This window comes from Silurus aristotelis (assembly GCF_946808225.1).
Source record: "Silurus aristotelis genome assembly, chromosome: 1".
NCBI classification, from domain to species: Eukaryota; Metazoa; Chordata; class Actinopteri; order Siluriformes; family Siluridae; genus Silurus; species Silurus aristotelis.
Window position 1 is genome coordinate 37,865,290 of NC_139574.1, and position 20,143 is coordinate 37,885,432.

At 41.7% G+C, this 20,143-nt stretch overlaps 4 protein-coding genes across 8 annotated transcripts in view; 3 read left to right on the plus strand and 1 right to left on the minus strand.

Moving 5' to 3' along the window:
* Positions 1 to 17,890, plus strand: part of LOC310724284 (uncharacterized protein) — a 699,798-nt gene extending 681,908 nt beyond the window's left edge. The window contains exon 10 of the transcript XR_014533028.1: positions 17,486 to 17,890. The gene's annotated coding sequence lies outside the window, so the exon portion shown is untranslated. The remainder of the gene's footprint in view (positions 1 to 17,485) is intronic.
* Positions 1 to 20,143, minus strand: part of LOC310723807 (uncharacterized protein) — a 544,801-nt gene that overhangs the window by 38,047 nt on the left and 486,611 nt on the right. The gene's annotated exons all lie outside the window — the stretch shown is intronic.
* Positions 1 to 20,143, plus strand: part of LOC310724396 (uncharacterized protein) — a 142,148-nt gene that overhangs the window by 16,558 nt on the left and 105,447 nt on the right. The gene's annotated exons all lie outside the window — the stretch shown is intronic.
* Positions 2,370 to 20,143, plus strand: part of LOC310724089 (uncharacterized protein) — a 32,519-nt gene continuing 14,745 nt past the window's right edge. For both annotated transcript variants that reach the window (XR_014532922.1, XM_083537855.1), the window contains exons 1-2: positions 2,370 to 2,469; positions 2,559 to 2,653. Coding sequence is in view for 1 of the 2 variants with exons in the window: in XM_083537855.1 (XP_083393981.1) it covers positions 2,585 to 2,653 (69 nt within the window). In the remaining variant the exon portion in view is untranslated. The remainder of the gene's footprint in view (positions 2,470 to 2,558; positions 2,654 to 20,143) is intronic.

A 20,143-nucleotide genomic window follows, 5' to 3' on the forward strand; every position in this document is an offset into this window, starting at 1 on the left:
AGGCAAATGTCAAAGTTAATAGTGAATACGTGTTCCCCATACTTAAGTGTTAAACAATTTAGGATACAAATTATTGGTTAATGTCCAGCAGTGTACTTAATTTGTTATTTTCTTCTGTATGTCACTACTGACACAGTCCCATCTAAACAGTGTTGCTGTGTGTCACATCCACAGTGACAAAATTGACAATATAAATAGGGAAATGATTGCTCAGCTGTTAGATGGGAAGGAACGTCGCAGAAACACTTTTGGCAGTTTTAAGTAGCTTTATATATTGAGATATATGTTCGCTTTAACACTGTGTAAAAAGCTACTACTTTTAACCAAACCAGCCAGGAAGCTTAAAAGAAGTGACACTAAATCTTTATTTCATCTCATTGTATAATTGATATCTGGTCTTGACATGTTTGTCAGTTGAGTTCAATACATATTTTCTTTCAATAGTTTGTTTTGAATGTCTTGTTTTATTCCTGAAACATGGACTGTAGAATAGAACAAAATGAAGTATTATTTGAATGTGCAAGTCTCCATTACTGTGTGCCATGTACTGTGCATACACAAAATACAATTTAAAATATGTAAATAATATACTCTTAGTACCATTATACGGACATCTTTGTACTTTATACTCAAAAAGGTACACATTACTACCTTAGAGTACAAATGTGTATCTTAATGTACAACTATAAATCTTTGGGGTAAATAAGGTACAAAGATGTCCTTTTAAGGGTACTGTCCCAGTGGCAAGCTGTTGTATTTCTTTTGTTCTTTCTGTTTTATAATCATATATAATCATAAAGCATATAAAGCAAAAAAATATGATTAAAAATAAAACCTGTCAATTACACAAGGGTTAACTGAAAAAAACAAACCGGTAACACTAGACATTTCGTCCCCCCACTTTTGAAATAATGGCTACGCCCCTGCACCACACACCCTCATAATCTTACACACATTTTCCGGGTGGTATAGAAATCTGCCAGCTGAGACATCCAGAGCTCCACATCTGCATTTCAGGAGGTGATGAGCATCTGAGGGGTGATGCCTCTGTCACCTGTCATATTATAGACTACACCAGGACAATGTTTACAATTTCTACATGTTGTTAAACTCAACAAGAAGCCAGTCATCACGTCCTGCAGCTGCCTGTAGTCTGTTCCCTACACTGCTATGTGTCAGGATAAAGGAATCATGTGCTGAAGAAGGTCAGCGTGCCACAATGTTTGTGAGGGTCGTGTTAGAGCCACATATGACTTGCACTTTAACAGAAAGCATATGCTGTTTATTAACATAAACAAATTCCTTTTCATACAGAGTCTTTACAGAAATATGAGTGCAGTCAATTGTGTTGATTACATTTGGAAAACTAAACAATGCTGCAAAGTGCATTTTAATTTCAGCCTGTTCTTACATCAGGTTTCCCTTCACTGTGCATCGACTACCCACCTTAATAATAACATTCAAAATGACAGGCATTATGACACTCAGGGGCAGATACTAGACCTATAGCATGAGATTTAATAGAATTATATTATTTTCAAAGAAGGTCTTTGTGAAAAAGTTAATTATATATAACATTTATATAAAGTCTTTCCCTGTCTGCCATTTCCCACTAGAAACAACCTGTTGTCATTAACTCCAGAGTGGTGTGGACCTGTATTTGGACGGGGATGGCATGGTTCTGGTGTGTTTCCCTCTGTAGTACTGGACCCAATTCAGCACATAGATCCATGAGCACAGCTGTAGGAATCTAAATCATCTTATTAGCCAGTCATCATCATGGCCCAAGAAATCATCATGGTCCCTGGAGACTCTTTCTCTCCTTAATCTTCCATTGGCGTAATCCTCCAGCAGTGCCACCATGCAGCATTACACACGGGAGTCACCACAGCATTTATGTTTTATTCCAGCTCATTATAGAAGGATAAAATAAACTAATATTTGGTCTGGTGCCATGAACATATAAGCCATAATAGCTACAGAAAAGCTCATGCTTCCCCCTGTAGCGGGTATTTAAATCCCATTTAAAATGCTTTCAGTGATTCTACATTCTGTTTCTATGAAGTGTTTCAACAGTTTGCATGTTAATTGGCTGTATGGTGCATTAAAGAGCATTTTAGGTTTCCACTGGGATTCAAATCGAAATTTAAATTTTTATTATATGAAATATTTCATATATATTTGATGTTATTACAGACAACCAATCAGATTTCACTTCCTGACAATGTCTGAGCCAATGATGTTTGCGGATTTAGAACTCGAGCCTGTTGGCCCCGCCCACTGCTTTGTGATCTGTGTTTGTACCTATAGAGTTCTTTCACGCTCTCCGGTCGGAAGTAAAAGTTGGGCGCGTGAGTTTTTCGCCACTTTCCGCGCGTGCACATCGACGTTCCTTTCGCCGTTATAAATCTATCGCGCGCGAGCTTCAACCCCGTTTTTGTCCCGGATTTAGCGGATTTTTACCCAAAGGTGAGATACAGTGAAATGTAGCAGCTGAGCTGCTCGGGGAACAGCTAGTGGACATTCTGGAGTCATGAACCTCTGCATTTTTCTTCCAGTGTCCTGATTCTTTACACCTCTAAACATGAAACCAGAGTCCAGACGGAGATCTTTAGGAGAACCTCCTCACACTCCTGCTGCTGCTGGATCAAAGGTACAATTTATTCATGTCTCAATTTTCAGTGTGGTTTGCAGGGCAAAGATACATCATAATGTATTTTATAATTAAATAATAAAAAATAACCTAACTTTAAGTGTATAACAATAAACTACTGTTTTATTTTTTTCTTTTTTTATTAAAAAAAAAATCCTTTTACAAGGAAACACGAAATTTCTCCCCAAATCTTTAATCCAGGGGTGTCAAACTCAAATTTACAGTGGGCCAAAATTAAACACTGGGACAAAATCGCGGGCCAAACTCAGTATTTATTGAAAAGTTTACTGCAATTGTGCATGTTTTCCGTCTCTCCAGATGTGTAATGTTGAACCTTTTCATATAGAAACATACTTTAGTTTTGCATAAACATTGAATCTGAAACAACCAAAGTTTAATATTATAAACACATGAGAAAATACATTTGTAATAAAACACATTAGTTTCTTATTACATCTCTCTCTCCCTCCCCTCTCCCTCCCCTCCCCCTCTCCCCCTCTCCCTCTCTTTACACATGACTGTCCTTTCTGTTCGCAGCGGGAAACTGTATTTCACGCTTTTATTTATTGCCCCAGGTTAGAGTCACTTTTTTTTTTTACAGAACATCTTGAGGTCTTTTTCTGTTGATTTTAATGTTCAGGTTTTTATTCTTGGTTTTAAATATGTCAGGACGCACAGGTTCAAATGCCAGCTGATACATTATCTTTGGTCAGGCGAAAATGGCAATCTATCTGAGCAGAAAGAACAAAATCGCTCAAAACATGGACTGTGATGCGGAAATATTTTTTTCCAGGCTTGTTAAATCAAGGATTTTAGTTGATTTCATTTTTTATAAAAGCATGGGCGATTTAGTGAAGTTCAAGTAAGTGTGGTGTTGGGAGGAAGCTCTGTGCTCGGTGGAAGAAGGAGAACTCTGTTTTACACCAGAGCTAATATCACTTTAAATCAGCTTAAACTGTTCACTACTTTCTGTTTGTTGAAATGTTTTAATGTACTTTTTATTTATTGGTTTATTTATTTGCTTATTGAGTCTCCATGTGTTCAAGCAAGATGTGACCTGTTCCAAAAAGAGTCGCCCCCCCCCCCCCCCTCTCTCTCTCTCTCTCTCTCTCTCTCTCTCTCTCTAGACTTTCTAATTCTATTTTAATGTAAACCTTTTACAGGGCAACAACACAACCAAAAAAAATAATTTCCTTAAATAAAAAAAAAAAATCTTTCAACTATTAACAGTCCATGCCTTGGAGTAGAAAAAGTGCATAAAGACTGTGGTATCTGAAATTCAATCTGATTCCTGTAAGGTTGGAATGTTGGCCAGATGTTTCCATTTAAGGTTATGAAAGAGAAGGCCAAGTGTTTGTTAGTGTCTGGACCAAGAGGATGTAGAGCAGGAGTGCTCAAACTTTTTGCAGAGAGGGCCAGATTTGGTCAGATGAAAGTGTATTGGGGCCGACCATTCGGCCTGACATTCCTCGAACCATTACCATTGTAAATTAACTTGTAAATATGTAACTATATGACTTTGCTGTCTGCAGATAGGTTGATATTGCAAATGAGAATCTGTTGTCAACTGCATTACCAGAATGGGTAAAGATTTTAATAATGATAAATTAAATACAAATGAACGATTTTATGAAAGTTGATTTTGTTTTAAAAAATCACAAATCATCAGTGCATTTTGACAAAGAATAGTAAGTCAAATCAGATAGCAGAAATTTGACAAAAATGTGGTCTGATCCACAAAAAATCATTTTACTGAGACTTTGGAGTTTATTCTCCTCAAAATAAAAAAAAAATACCTGCATTAATGAGAAGGGTGATATTGGTGTTTTGATTGCAGTAAACAGGCCAGGTCAGGCTCAAAAGCAGTGGTTTTGATGCGCAAGATGTCACGCAGGTGAGAGTCACTTAGTCTTATCCTCACGCGGTTCTTGTTAATGTTCATAACCGAGAACGTCTTCTCGCACAAGTATGTCGAGCCAAACAAGCTTAGCATTTTCTTCGCAGATGTCCGAATCTCTTGGAACCTGTCTTTGTCCAGCTGGCGGTAAAAGTTGACGAGAGCGAGTTGTTGGTAGTGTAACCCTCTTACTAGTTAGGTTTCTTTTATTAAACATATGTGTATATAAAAGCTATAGTCATAATTATTTAAAAGCACATTTTAAATAACTGCACTATTCAGATAATTTGTGTTTAAAGAGATTAACATTTTTTATGTGATCTGAAAATTAGTGTGTATACCTTTAATTTCAATGGTGGCGAAAGAGTTAGGAAACCCCTTGTATTCGCTAAAGACTTACAAGCTCTGTTTCCTTCTATTGGTTCCAATACCAGTTCCCCAGAGTCAATTATTCGTGCTGTGGGTGAGATCCTAGAGAAAGCAGTGAAACCACAGAGTGACAGCAATGCTTACCGCCGTTTACGTACCTTTTCGGGCACTGTTCCCACCCCTGCAGGAGAGGAAACCATGGAACATTGGATCGAGCAGGCCAGAATATTGATAACAGAATGTGACTGCTCTGAGAAAGAAAAACGTCGGAGAATTGTAGAAAGTTTAAAGGGACCAGCCCTTGAAATTATAAAAGCTGTTCGTCTTTTTAGTCCTGATGCCAGTGCCCTGCAGTACCTGGAAGCACTGGAAAGCACGTTTGGATCCTCCGAGTCTGGAGAAGACTTGTATTTTGCTTTTCGACTACTACGCCAGTCTCCTGGAGAATCATTATCTGATTTCTTGAGACGGATGGAGAAATCTCTGACCAAAGTTGTTCAAAGAGGAGGTTTGTCTTTCAGCAATGTTGACAGAGCAAGAGTAGAACAGCTGATCCGAGGAGCTGTTGAATCAGACATGATGCTCCTGCAGTTGCGGCTAAGGGAGAGAAAAGAGCGACCACCTACTTTCCTGAACTTACTGAATGAAATCCGTGAGGCTGAAGAGAGTGAAGCCACTCGGCGTAAGATCACTGCCACCGCAAAGCCCATACACCTGTAGGAAGAAGAGAAAATTAGTCCATCAGTTGTACGGGAGCTTAAAGTAGAAATTCAAGAGCTCAGGGCTCAGCTGAAAGGGGAATGTCCTAACGCTTTACCTGATTCTTCCATGATGGTAGAGCCCAAGACAAAGATAAGATATACGAATACTACAGACAAGCACGAGACAAAGAATGATTCAGAAGTTCAAGCTTTGAAAAAACAAGTCCAGCAGTTATGACAACAGCTAGCTGTTATGAGTGTTGGCCACAGTCATTTAATTAGTCATACACCATCCTTGCCAAAGCCTTTCCCAGATCCTCCCCAGAACAAGGATGATTACTTTTGCTATAGGTGCGGAGAGGACGGACGCATTGCTACGAAATGTCAAGCTCCTGAACACATTGCTACGAAATGTCAAGCTCCTGAAAACTCCACGCAAGTGATCAATAAGCTTGTTCGCTCCTTAAGGAAGGCTAAAGAAATGAAAAATGATCCACACTACAATAACCGTTCTGGAGATCGTACCTGCTTTTCAAAAAATAGCCACATACACACCTATGAGCCAAATGGTCTACCAAAGGGTTTGGTGGGACCCACTTCGACGGTGAAAGTGAAGATTTGTGGACAGTTATGTGAAGCTCTTTTGGACAGTGGTTCTCAGGTCACTCTTGTGTTTGACTCATGGCATTCTCAAAACTTACCAGATGTGCCCATTCATCCTCTTACTGGGTTGTCTATTTGGGGACTTGGCTCGTCCAGTTATCCCTATAAAGGATACATTGTTGTAGATGTTTCATTTCCAGTGTCTCCCACTGATGTAGAAGAGTCTGTATCCATCCTTGCTTTAGTCTGCCCAGACCCCAAAGGTCCTCCACAGTTTCCAGTAATAATCAGCACAAATGGCAGTTTCTTCCAGAGACTAACAGCGCTTACCAAGCCCACAAGTGTGACACATACTGCCCACACGCTACGAATTCAGACCCCTTCATTCTGCCATACACCACAGAGCTTTAAAAAACCTGATCCTGATCAGCCAGAAGGAAAAGTAAAATGGGTGGGACCAGGAAACTTTACTGTCCCGTCCCGGGGTGAGCTTTATGCTACGTGCAAAGTCCAAAAAACCACTAAAGGACGATATCTTTATAATTGAATCTTCATCAGCTGGTTCACTTCCTGCTGGACTGTTCATTCCCCCGGTGGTGTTGCACTCCTTTGCTGTGGATGTGAATAATTTTAGAGTCTTGGTCCACAATGAAACAAGCAAAGATCTGTCCATTCCTGCTGGCACTATAATTGCACATGTATTCCCTACTGACACAGTTACCGTGACGCCTGGAGTCCAAAATTTAAAGCCTATCGATCCAGAGTTGATTAACTTTGGTGGGTCCACAATACCTGCAGCATGGGAAAAGAGATTACGGTTGAAGTTGGCTGAACGAAGTAAAGTGTTCTCCCTCAAAGAATGGGATGTAGGTCTAGCAAAAGATGTTAATCACCAGATCAGACTAAGTGATTCCCGACATTTCAGAGAACGATCTCGTCGTATTGCTCTAGCCGATATTGATGTATGACGCCATCTTAAAGATCTCCTCGCCACTGGTATAACTAAAGAGTCTAGAAGCCCTTATGCCTCTCCCATTGTGATAGCTCGAAAAAAGAGTGGAGCTATAAGAATGTGCATTGATTATCGAACCTTGAACAGCCGCACTATCCCTGACCAATACACCACACCAAGGATCGATGATGCTTTAGACTGTTTGTCTGGTAGCAAGTGGTTCTCAGTCTTGGATCTACGTAGCGGCTACTATCAGATAGCTATGTCTGAAGAAGACACAGAAAAGACTGCCTTCATCTGCCCACTGTGGTTCTACCAGTTCGAGCGCATGCCGCAAGGCATCACTTGGGCACCAGCCACTTTTTAGAGGCTTATGGAGAGAGTGGTCGGTGATATGCACCTCCTGCAAGTGATTGTCTACCTTGATGACCTCATTGTATTTGGTCGCACACTCGAAGAGCATGAGCAGCGACTGATCAAAGTTCTTGACCGACTAGAGGAATTTGGTCTGAAAGTATCTATAGACAAATGCCAGTTTTGCCAGCCACAGGTGAAGTATGTGGGGCACATTGTCTCAGCAGCAGGTATAGCCCTGGACCCAGAGAAAGTAGCAGCTGTAGCTCACTGGAAGACACCTCCTGACTTGAAATCCTTGCGATCATTTCTGGGGTTCTGTGGGTTCAATTGTCAGTTCATTAAGGATTACTTTGCCATTGTAAGACCATTAACTGAGCTCACGAAAGGCTATCCACCTACAAAAGGACGAGGCAAGCTGGAAGGAAAGAAATACTACAATGAGAAAGAAATGTTCGGTAAACGATGGGGCAAAGACTGCAAAGATGATTTTAAGAAAATCATACATTGTCTAACGCATGCACCAGTACTTGCTTTTGCTGATCCAACCCTGCCTTATGTCCTCCATGTCGATGCTAGTCTGAGTGGTCTGGGTGCCGTCTTAAATCAAGAACATCCTGAAAGGTCTTCGGCCCGTGGCTTTTGCGAGCAGAAAGCTGGGTTCCTCAGAACAGCGTTACCCGATCCACCAACTAGAGTTCCTGGCATTGAAGTGGGCGGTCGTAGATAAATATCACGAATATTTGTATGGTGCCCAGTTTGTTGTGCGGACTGACAATAATCCTCTTACCTATGTGCTGTCGAGTGCAAAGCTGAATGCAAATGGTCACCGCTGGCTAGCAGCTTTAGCTACCTATAATTTCAGGCTCCAGTATAAGCCAGGTAAACATAACACTGATGCTGATGTGCTATCCCGTTACCCTGTCAGTGATGATGCTCCTAGCTTATGGACTGAGATTCCACAATCTGGTGTAAAAGCTATATGTCAGTTAGCCAGTCTTCCTTGGGAGGATGAATCCACCAGGCTTGTAGACCAGCTAGGTGTTGACCAATTCAGACTTAAAGAAGGCACAAGAACAAGATCCTATCATCAGTGTAGTAAAACAAGACATTGAACGTGGCAGAGCATCTGCATCTGTAAAAGGTTCAGATCCAAGCCTTGCATTTCTACAGCATCAGTTTCCAAAATTGGTCATTAAGAACAACCTACTGTACAGAGTCAGTAAACGCCAGTGTGGGAAAGAAAAACTACAGCTTGTTCTGCCCAAAAAGTACCACCTTGTAGTCATACAGTCCTTACATGATGAAGCAGGTCATCTTGGAGTGGAGCGGACCACCGAGCTACTAAGAGATCGCTTCTATTGGCCACGTATGACCATGGACATAGAGCAATACATCAAGAACTGTGGTCTTTGCATTACTAGAAAGACCCTCCCTACAAAGTCTGCCCCATTAAACCATATTACCAGCAATGGTCCGTTAGACCTAGTGTGCATTGACTTCTTGTCCCTAGACCCTGACTCCAAGGGCATTTCCAACGTGCTTGTAATAACTGATCACTTCACCCGCTACGCTCAAGCCTTCCCAACCAAAGACCAGCGAGCCGTGACCGTGGCTAAAGTCCTTGTAGAGAAGTTCTTTGTTCACTATGGTTTACCCTCCCGTATTCACTCTGATCAGGGAAGGGACTTTGAAAGCCGACTAATACAAGAGCGCCTAGGAATGTTAGGAATCCGCAAATCATGGACAACACCTAACCATCCACAAGGTGACCCACAACCCGAACGCTTTAACAGAACCCTCCTCTCCATGCTTGGAACCCTGGATCCAACTCAAAAGAGTAAGTGGAGTCAACATACAAGTTTGCTGGTACATGCGTACAACTGTACAAAGAACGAGGCGACCGGTTACTCCCCTTATTACCTGCTCTTCGGACGAGAGGTTTGATTGCCCATCGATGTGTGTTTTGGCATACCTACAGAAGGTGAGAGAGGAATTAAACACCAGCAATATGTTGAGAAAATGAAGTCTGAACTCCAGAAAGCCTATCAGTTAGCATCTGGGACTGCACTGAAAAGTCACCAACGAAACAAACGACTCTATGACCGAAAAGTGATACACCAAATACTTACCGAAGGAGATAGAGTGCTCATCAAAAACCTTGCCTTCATTGGAAAGCACAAGCTCCAAGACCGATGGAATTCCTTACCCTATGTTGTCACGGGGAAGTTCAAAGACTTGCCTGTATACAGACTACGGCCTGAAAGTGGAATGGGAGGTGAGAGGACTATTCACAGAGATCACCTGTTACCCATTGGAGACAATGTGAGACTGTTTAGGTCGGATGACTCGAACAAAAGTATGCAACCACCTGTAACCAGATTGCAAACAGTTAAAAAGAGACAAAATAAACTGGTGAAGGAAAATGTTTCTCTTACTGAATGTGAGAAAGTGGATACTTCCGAAAGTGATGATGACGATCTCTGGTACTACCGCCCAGATCCAGTCAGCATACTAAGTAGGCCGCCGACTTCTCAGCTTACAGTAGAGCAAGAAACTGTCTGTCAGGACAATGATCAAGGCCAGGAGTGTGTGATAAGAGATTGTGTGACAGAAGATGACCCAGTAATACTTCCTGATCAACTTATGGAAGTGGCAGAGGGTCATGAATTAGAAGGGGGAGACAATGGTCTCGAGAATGTCTCAGAACATGAGACAGAACCTTCAGTGTGCCGCAAATCTCCGCGAGAGGTAAAGCCTTTGATTAGACTGACCTATGATGAATTAGGCCGACCCTCAGATAAACCATTAACAGTTATTCATCGAGGGATGGTCGTACATATTGAAGATACGGTTAAGGTAAAGAAGAAAGTCTGCAACACTATGGTGCCACCCCATGGCCCAGTGTCCCCAGTGTGCCCTTTCGAACCCCTGCCCTGCTGTCAAAACAGTAGTTCAGATGTAGAAATTTTTTTTTTGCCTCATGGGGGCATGAGGAGTTAGAAGGGGGAGAGTGTAACCCTCTTACTAATTAGGTTTCTTTCATTAAACATGTGTATATAAAAGCTATAGTCATAATTATTTAAAAGCTCATTTTAAATAACTGCACTATTCAGATTATTTGTGTTTAAAGAGATTAACATTTTATATGTGATCTGAAAATTAGTGTGTATTCCTTTAATTTCCATGGCGGCGAAAGAGTTAGGAAACCCCTTGTATTCGCTAAAGTTTGGTTTAAATGCACCTGGAAGACATGTGCTGGTTACTACCTAGTTTTATTTTCTTTTCTGTGATTGGATGTTAATTATTTTGTACCCACCCATTCATATGAGAGTGTAATGTGATTGGTGGCTAATGAGTCAATTAAATGAGAAAGAAAGGACGAGGCGCGCTCGAGAGAGTTCGGGAGCAGAAACGCTCATGTGGGGGGAAAAAAACATTAAAATAACCGCTAAACGCGTGTTATCTTGGTTTGTTTTCTTGGAGTGATAAACTGCATTCAGCTTATTACCGTGGTGTTGCACTACTTCGAGTTGGACACTTCGAGAGATCAGTTGAGTTCGGGTTGTGATCGGGTAAGTGGAAAAGCACTCGGTGGAGAAAACGTGCATTCATCAAGACTGTTCGGTTTGCCTTTGATCGCGGGAAACAGCACTATTCGCAGAGGATCGTGTATGATGTCTTCGCTTAGACTGTGAGTGATCACCGGAGCACAGGTACATGTTATTGTTTTTTTGTTTTGGCTCATTTGAGTGAAAAGGCCAGTTTAAACTTTTCAAAGGCCACAACGCACACCAGCAAAGACACAGGCCTGCATCGGGGGGTTGTGTGAGTGAGTGTTTGCTTGAGTGAGTGGGCCCACTACTATTTTATGTTGAGATTTGTACTTTGGTGTGATGTGTTGATTTAGAGTTGCAGTTGCACTGTTACAGAAATAGTCAACAGTGAGTGTTTAAGGATTTTCATTTGAGTGCATATTCATTGCTGGGTAGGTGTTTTACCATATTTGAACTGTTTATGTTGTGGATTCAGTAAGTGTATTGGACAGACTTATTTTGTTATAATTCCTATTGACTATTGTTATTCATACCTATGTTATTATTCATATGTCAACTTGATTACTTAAATTTATAAATATATATATTATAAATCATATCTCAATATAGTCTATATAGCAAAAAGAGAAATAAATACAAAACTGTTTCTTTTACGACTGGTTCTTTATCGTTTATTTCAGAGATTAGGTATCAGAGTGTTTTAATTTCTATGGTCGAGAGACCCCAAGTTATTGAACCCGTCGCCCCACCCTAAAGAGCTTAGACTGGATGCAACTAAGTAGGGCAGGGGCCGCTACAGTAGTGATTGTGACAGTGCGTGTCACACTGCAGCTCAGTAAGCTCCAGTTGCAGGTGGTCTGGAGCGTCAGCAGCATCCACGGAAAAAGGGGAGGAAAAATTTATTATCTCCTTTTCAATAGCTGCAAAATCCCTAAAACGCTGCTGAAACTCCTCATTCGGAGATGAAATGCTTTCCGCATACCTCCTAATTTGCGCACAAATATTGTTTTCTTGAAAACTGGTCATAATTTCCTGCTGATGATGGGAAATGTGTGGTATTGGGCCGCGTTTGTGTCAAGTGGCTTTGGAAAAGTAGTAGCTTTGTCCCGAAAGCTTTAATGTCGGAATACAGTTGGCTTACCACGGTATTTTGCCCCTGAAGGCTCGTGTTTAGCGCGTTTAGATGTCGTGTTATGTCAACTAAAAATCCAAAATTCTTGCTTTTTTTCAGGACAAATTTTCTCCACCATTTGCATCACACAGTCTTCAATAAATTCACCCTCTGTAAAAGGTTTGCAGTGCTTGGCAAGCAGCATTGCCACCTCGTAACTCGCCTTTGTAGAATTTTCATTTGAGTCACGGGCTCTTGTGAAAAAACTCTGCTGTGCTATCAAAGCAGCTTCCAGTTGCTTCAGTTTTTCGGTGCGTTCGTTCGCCGTTAGCTTGTCGTAGTTAGCATGTTTTCGTCTGGTAGTGCCTCTTAATATTGAACTCTTTGAAAACAGCCACAGTCTCTTGGCAAATAAGGCAGACACAGTTGTTTCGTATTTCAGTGAAAAAGTATTCCGATTTCCACTTGTCGTGGAAACGGCGGCCCTCTGTGTCAACTTTCCTCTTTTTACTGTTTTTTGCTCCAGTCACCATTTTAGAAATGCGTTAAAAAAATACCAATAACACAGGGGTGAAAGTTCACACAGGGCTCACGTTATGAGGGCGAAATATTAAATTGCTTTTTGTGTGTGTTGTTTACTGTGGGAAACTGCTGGCGGGCCACATATTATTGATTTTATGACATGAGGCTTTGACTTTGGACATGTCTGATGTAGAGGATGTATGTGCTGTTTTTGGAATCTGTACAAGTCGACTTTTGGAACAAGGTTAAAGGTTGTTTTATGCGCAGTTCACTCAATTAATTATGTATTCACCCTTAAATAAAAGAGTCTCACACACGCATATTCTTCTGTGCTTTCTTTACTTAACTTCACATGTTGACGTCACATACACAACTTGTAATCCTTATACTACATGGTATGTCACCTTTCGTAGACCTTATATAACATATTGTAACATCTTTCTCTCTTTTTTTATTTTTTATTTATTTTTTTATTTTTTTCTCCTTTCAATAATAAACACAAGCCTAACAATTCAACAATTGCAAACATCAAATTAAGTACATCGTATGCTCAAAATAGCATGTTCGTGTCTTAAGAACAATAAAACACATTTAAACAAAGTCTTTCAAGGGTGACAGGCTAATGACCATTCTGCCACTTCTAGTTGTCACAACTCTATTGCTAGCATCTGAAAAGTGTGTTTGTTGTGCTTGACTCTGGCACTGCTTTTGAATGTCCCTTATCCGTAAGAATCTTCCGATTGGTCTGATCAAATTTAACACTTGTGTTTGTTGAGACTGCTCTCTGCAGTCCTCCAGGCACAGTCCTGAGATGTTTCCGATTTCTCCGTACAACAGTTCCATTTTCCAGCTTCACCGTATATGATCTGTTGTTGGCCATTCTTTCAACCTTTGCCGGCAACCAATGTGCTCTGTGTTTCTTGTCTAACTGAACTCTTACTTGTTCACCTTCATGCAGAAGTCTAAGATCTTTTGCTCCTCTGTTGTAGTAGAAGGCCTGTTTGCATTGGTTGTCTTTCACAGCCTGCTCTGTGTTTCCAACATGTGGCTTCAGAAGACTGTTAAGTGTTGGCAGTAATGTCTTGGTTCTCCTGCTCATGAGTCTTTGGGCAGGACTGGCATTGAATCCCTGAGATGGGGTGTTCCTGTGTTCTAGAATAGCCAGGTATGGGTCAGTCTTTGCTCTCTTTGCCTTTCCCATGATCTGTTTGGCCATCTTTACTGCAGACTCGGCTTTGCCGTTGCTTTGCGGAGATGACGTCACATGTTTAAATTCCCAAGCAGTGCTGAACTGTCTGAATTCCTGAGAGCTGTATTGTGGCCCGTTATCAGAGATTACTGTGTCTGGGATGCCGTGTCGTGCAAAATAGGCCTTTAACTTGTGCATCACTGCTCCTGAGCTGGTATCAGCGAGACAATCAATTTCCCAGAAGTTGGAGAAATAGTCAACTGTGATGAGAGATGCTCTGTAGTTGAATAACAATAAATCTGTTCCCACTTTTGCCCAAGGCCTCATAGGAATGTCATGTGCGCACATAGTCTCTTTCTGCTGTCGTACATCCACAGTTCTGCAAACGGCACATTTTCCGATGTATGCTCTGATAGCAGCACTCATCCCAGGCCAGTATACACAGTCTCTCGCTCTGCGCAAGCAGCTTTCAATGCCTAGGTGTGATGCATGAATTCTCTCCACAATCTCGGTCCTCAGCTTTGCTGGTATTAGAGCTCTCTCTCCTCTAAAAATCACTCCATCTTGCACACATCTTGAGCTCTTCTCATACAGCAAAGAATTGTCTTACCTCTTCTTCCAGCTGAGTTTTCTCCTCTGGCCATCCCCGGACTATCACTTTCTGCAACAACTGAAATGTTTCATCCTTAGCAGTTTCTCTCTGTATCTTTTCTAGAATCCCTTCTGATATGGACAGGTAGTGCAACATGTTGATTGTGTCAATTTCTGTCTCTACTGATCTCTGCTGAGAGTGTCTGCTAAATGCATTAGTCGACCAGGTACATAGACAACATTGTCATATCGCTGTAGTCTCAAAAGCATTCTCTGCAATCTCTAAGGCGCATTGAGCAATGGCTTTCTTACAATTGTCTCTAGGGGTTTATGGTCTGAATGCACTTCTACTTTCCTGCCATAGGTATACTGGTGGAATTTCTCCATTCCAAAAAGGATTGCCAGGCATTCTTTTTCTATTTGAGCATATCCTTTTTCTGTGAGTGTAAGAGCCCTGCTGCTATAAGCAACTGGTTGTCCTGCCTGCAAAAGTGCAGCACCCAGTCCTGACTCCGAGGAGTCACACTGAAGAACAAGCTTGTCATCTGGGTTGTAGTACTTCAGAGCGGGTGCTGAGGCAATCATTGGTTTCAATTTGTTGAATGCTACTTCCTGTACATCAGTCCACTCCCAGACAGTGTCTTTGTGTGTCAGTTGTCTCAACGTGTCACAGCTTTCTGATAAGTGTGGGCAAAATTTGGACAAATAGTTCACCATACCCAATAGTCTCTGGAGTCCCTTCACATCTGATGGTCTGGGCATCTCCACTATGGCTCTCGCCTTCTCTGGATCAATCTTTAGTCTTTCAGAAGTCAGTCTGAGTCCAATGTATGGCACCTCTTTCTGTCTCAGCTTGACTTTGTTGAAGTTCAGTTTGATGTTTCTGTTTCTACAATGGTCAAGCAGCTGTCTTAGTTTTGCATCATGATCTTTCTCAGCTGCTTCATCATTGTCACCTTCTCCACAGACAAGGATGTCCTTTGCTATTATCCGGATTCCTGGGAGCCCCTCCAATGCCTGAGTCAGCCTGTGTTGGAACACTTCAGGAGCAGGGCTAATCCCCATGGGCATTCTAATCCATTTATACCTGCCACATGGCGTTGCGAAGGTAGTGAGATAGCTTGACTCTTCTGAAAGCCTTATGTGCCAGAACCCGTCCTTTACATCACAAACGGTAAAGACTCTCGCTTTGGTCAGATCTGGGAGAACATCATCTATGGTGGGCAAGGGAAAAGTGTTGCCGCTTTAGTGCTTTAAGTGGTCTTGGGTCAATGCAAATTCTTAGCTTTCCAGATTGTTTCTTCACCACCACCATGCTGCTAATCCAATCCGTGCTCTTTTCTACATGAGCTATGATGCCTCTCTCCACCAGGCTTCCCAGCTCATCTTTTAGATGTTTCATCAGAGCCACTGGAACTCTTCGCTTTGGTAACCTCACCGGTTTAACTGCAGGATCCATTTTTAGGTTATATTCTCCTTCCAGGCATCCATCTCCTTCAAAGACATCAGCATACTCCCTATGAATGTTACTCTTGTCCAGCTTATCTTTTCCTCTGGGAATCGCCATAATATTTTCATGCTGTATTCTTACCAGATCCATTGCTTGCATGGCCTTGTTTCCTAGCAGGGGCATTGATGAGCTTCCCTGCACTACAATAAATTCCAGCCGGTAGAGTTTTCTGTTTCTGGGGTTTCTTATTTTTATTCTACATTTTCCTACAGGTTTTAGTGTGCTCTTATTGTACATGACCAGGATCTGTTCAGTCTTTTCCATCACTGTATCCGGGTGTAACAGCTAAATGGGAATTACATTACAACTGGCCCCGCAGTCTAGTTGAAATCTTACTGGTCTTTCTCCTATCAGCATGGTTGCAAACAGTTGTTTCTCCTGTTTGTCCTCCCTCTTTTGTGAACTGAGGCTTAGGATTTCCTGAAACAGTTCCTCTTCCAATTCTGCTACACTGTGTATTCCTTTTCTCTTAGTCTCTTTTGTTTTGCATGTGGTTGCAAAATGGTTCATCTTGCCACATTTTCTGCACTGTTTTCCATAAGCTGGGCAGCTTAGTTTTTTCCACTCATGCTGTTTCCCACAGAATTTACACCTAGTCCCAGGAGTTTGTTTGACTCTCTGTACTGCATGCACTTCTTCAGCTTTCTGTCCCTCGATTTGTCATCATATTCTTTTTTGACAGTTCTGATGCTCTACATATCCTCACGCATTTCTCAAGTGTCAGGTCCAACTCTCTTAATAGACGTTCTCTCACATGTGAGTTCAGTATGCCACATACAATTCTGTCTCTAATCAAAGAGTCTCTAGCTGACCCAAAATTACACGTGTCTGCCAGCACTTTCAAATGGGTAACGTATTTATCACTCATTTCGCTTGAATTCTGATTACTGGAGAAAAATTTGTACCTTTCCACCGTCTCATTCGGTGCCGGATTGCAGTGGTTTCTGAACGCGGTTAACAGCCATTCCCACGTCGGTTCTTTATAAGCTGGGTGAGCAGCGCATAGCGTCTTACTCAGTTCTCTCCCTGTTTCTCCGATTAGATATTGGAAAACTTTAACCTTTGTTTTGACATCCGCATCTGCAAGCGATAAATCCCAAGTACAAGGAAAACTCCTCTTGCCATGCTTTCCAAGCTTTGGGTATGCACGATGTATTCCATTCAAAATTCGCTGGCGGCTTCAATCCGAATGCACCCTCCATGTTCGGCACTCAATAGCTTTCTCTGTGGTAACTTAACTCAGTCTCTCTCTTTCTTCCGTTAATTTACCGCTGCCACCATGTCTTATGCTCCAGAATATATGATCACATGCACATTATCAACTTGTGCTGTTAATATCATGAACAGCAGCTACGCTAATTCCTCTCCACTGCTTCTCTTTCTCTCCCCATCCCGAGGCATCCTGAGGTTTGGCCAGCTCCAGTCACGTCCCACCTCGTGAAGATTATGGACCTATGGATGATCATGGAGAAGTAGATGCCGAGTGTTTAAAGGCCCTGGCATGGAGAAGCTGATGCTGGATCTATGATGATCACAAATGTTGAGCTTTTTATACCAAAGACTGTAGATAGAACATTCACTTATAATCTTATACTCCAGTACTCATGTTAGTTCTCTCTCTCCAGTGTTCTGTATTGTTGAAAGATTTATGACCAAACTCTTGATGTCACCCATATGAGGATGGGTTCCCCTTTGAGTCTGGTTCCTCTCAAGGTTTCTTCCTCATTACATCTAAGGGAGTTTTTCCTTGCCACTGTCGCCACGGCTTGCTCATCAGGGACAAACGCACACCATTCACCTTCACTGTTGTTTTCTGTAAAGCTGCTTTGAGACAATGTCTGTTGTTAAAAGCGCTATACAAATAAACTTGACTTGACTTGACTTATGCGCAGTTCACTCTATTAATTATGTATTCACCCTTAAATAAAAGAGTCTCACACACGCATATTCTTCTGTGCTTTCTTTACTTCACTTCAAGTGTTGGCGCCCTTTAATGACGTCACATACACAACTTGTAATCCTTATACTACATGGTATGTCACCTCTTGTAGACCTTATATAACATATTGTAACAAAGGTTACATGCTCCATGAAAGAGGAGTTCCTTATGCTTCGCATTACTTGGAAAATGAACTCTGTTACATCTGGAATACATTAAGCATCTAAGGGAGTTTTTCCTTGCCACTGTCGCCACGGCTTGCTCATCAGGGACAAATGCACACCATTCACCTTGACTGTTGATTTCTGTAAAGCTGCTTTGAGACAATGTCTGTTGTGAAAAGCGCTATACAAATAAACTTGACTTGACTTGACATTAAGCTGTTGGCACTGAAAACCTCTCCAAGCAATCCTGGGTGCTTGTCTTTAGATGCTGAACTTCTAAGACAACATTCATTCAAGCTCAGTTTTCACACTCTGATTTACTCTGATTGGTTGAAGACAGATACCTGGCATCATGTCTGGGGTTTAGGCTCTGAGCTGAGGAAATACTCAGGTTTAAGTGAAGGTGTTCATCAGTGAGACTCCTGAGTGGGGTTTTGTTCATCTTCATTAAAGAGAACAGTTGCTCACAAAGATATGTGCTGCCGAACATAGAGAGCATTTGAGCATCTTGGGCACGCAGTTGGAGCAGTGTGTTGGGGAGGAAAAATGGAAAATGTGCAGCACACACAGAGTCGTACTTTGATTTGAGTGTCTCTCTACACTCAACCACAATCGGATTACTGAGCAGTTCAAATCTGCATTTCTGGGCTTCAAAGTCGGTAAATCACCGGGTAAATTCAGCGCTGAGTTTTTCAGCGGTCTCGACTGACGCGCTAACGCACTAACAATGCATTCTGGGATTTGTAGTATTAGTGGTGTATGCGCTATATACTGGCAGGCCAGCTCTAATACACATTTGATATGATCTCTTTTGGACCAAATATAGTTACACAAAATCTGGGCCTGCGGGCCTGAGTTTGACACCCATGCTTTAATCAATTGTCCTATTTAATCTGTTCTTCGGCTTTTTACTCAGTTGATAAAGTAAACAATGTTTGATACCAACAGCTTTTACACATGCAACCAGTTAAGAGATCAAATATTCACATGCGTATCCCAGTGATTTCCCAGAGGAAGTTTAAAGTTTTAAAGTAAAGTATTAAGTGGTGGACTGCAAGTGTGTTTAGTTTCTGCCTCGTACTTTAAGTTCATTTATTAGTATTACTTTTAAAAAATTAGAACCATGTTTCCACTGTGTTAACGTTAGCACTAGCAGAGCTGTTCACCTCCTTGCTACTTGAGATTAATGGCTTCTGATCATGAATTCTCCTCCTGTCCATTGAAATGTCCGGCCATCAGTATGCATGCAGTATGAATGCAGTCTGTCTGAATAGCCAAACATGTTTAACAATAGTCTAGTGGCCCCCGGAGTCTAGGAGGGGGAGGGAGAAAAGGACCTGTGTTAAAAACGATGTACAGTAAAACCCAGAGTGTCTTATTTCCTTCTTCTTCATTCGGCTTCTTCCATAAGGGGTCGCCACAGCGGATCATCTGTCTCCATTCCCCCTGCCCTCTACATCTCCCTCTTTTCATCCTCAGCATTCTCTTACTAATATACCCCATGTCCATGAAACATTACTGCTGCTCACAGATGGTCACCTCTTCTCTCAGCCTGGCTTCCACTACTCTTTCCCATAACTTCATGGTGTGACTGATTAACTTAATTCCCCTGTAGTTACTGCAAGTCTGCACATCTCCCTTATTTTTAAAGATCAGTACCAGCACACTCCTTCTCCATTCCTCAGGCATCTTCTCACCATCCACTCTTATACGTCACTCTATGATCCTCCTTCTTCTTAAAATACATGTTTACCACTGCCATTTTCCTCTTTTTAGCAAAAATCTACCACCATCTGCCCTTCCACATTCCTCTCCTTAATTCCACACCTACCATCTCCTCTGTTCCCTTCACCTACATGCCCTTTAAAGTCTGCCCAATCACCAATCTTTTATTCCTAGGTTCACCATCTACCACTTTATCTAACTCACTCCAGAATTTTTCGTTCTCCCCCATCTTACAGCCCACCTGTGAAGCATAAGCACTGATGATATTTATCATCTCCCCTTCCATCTTCACCTTCATCACCCTAT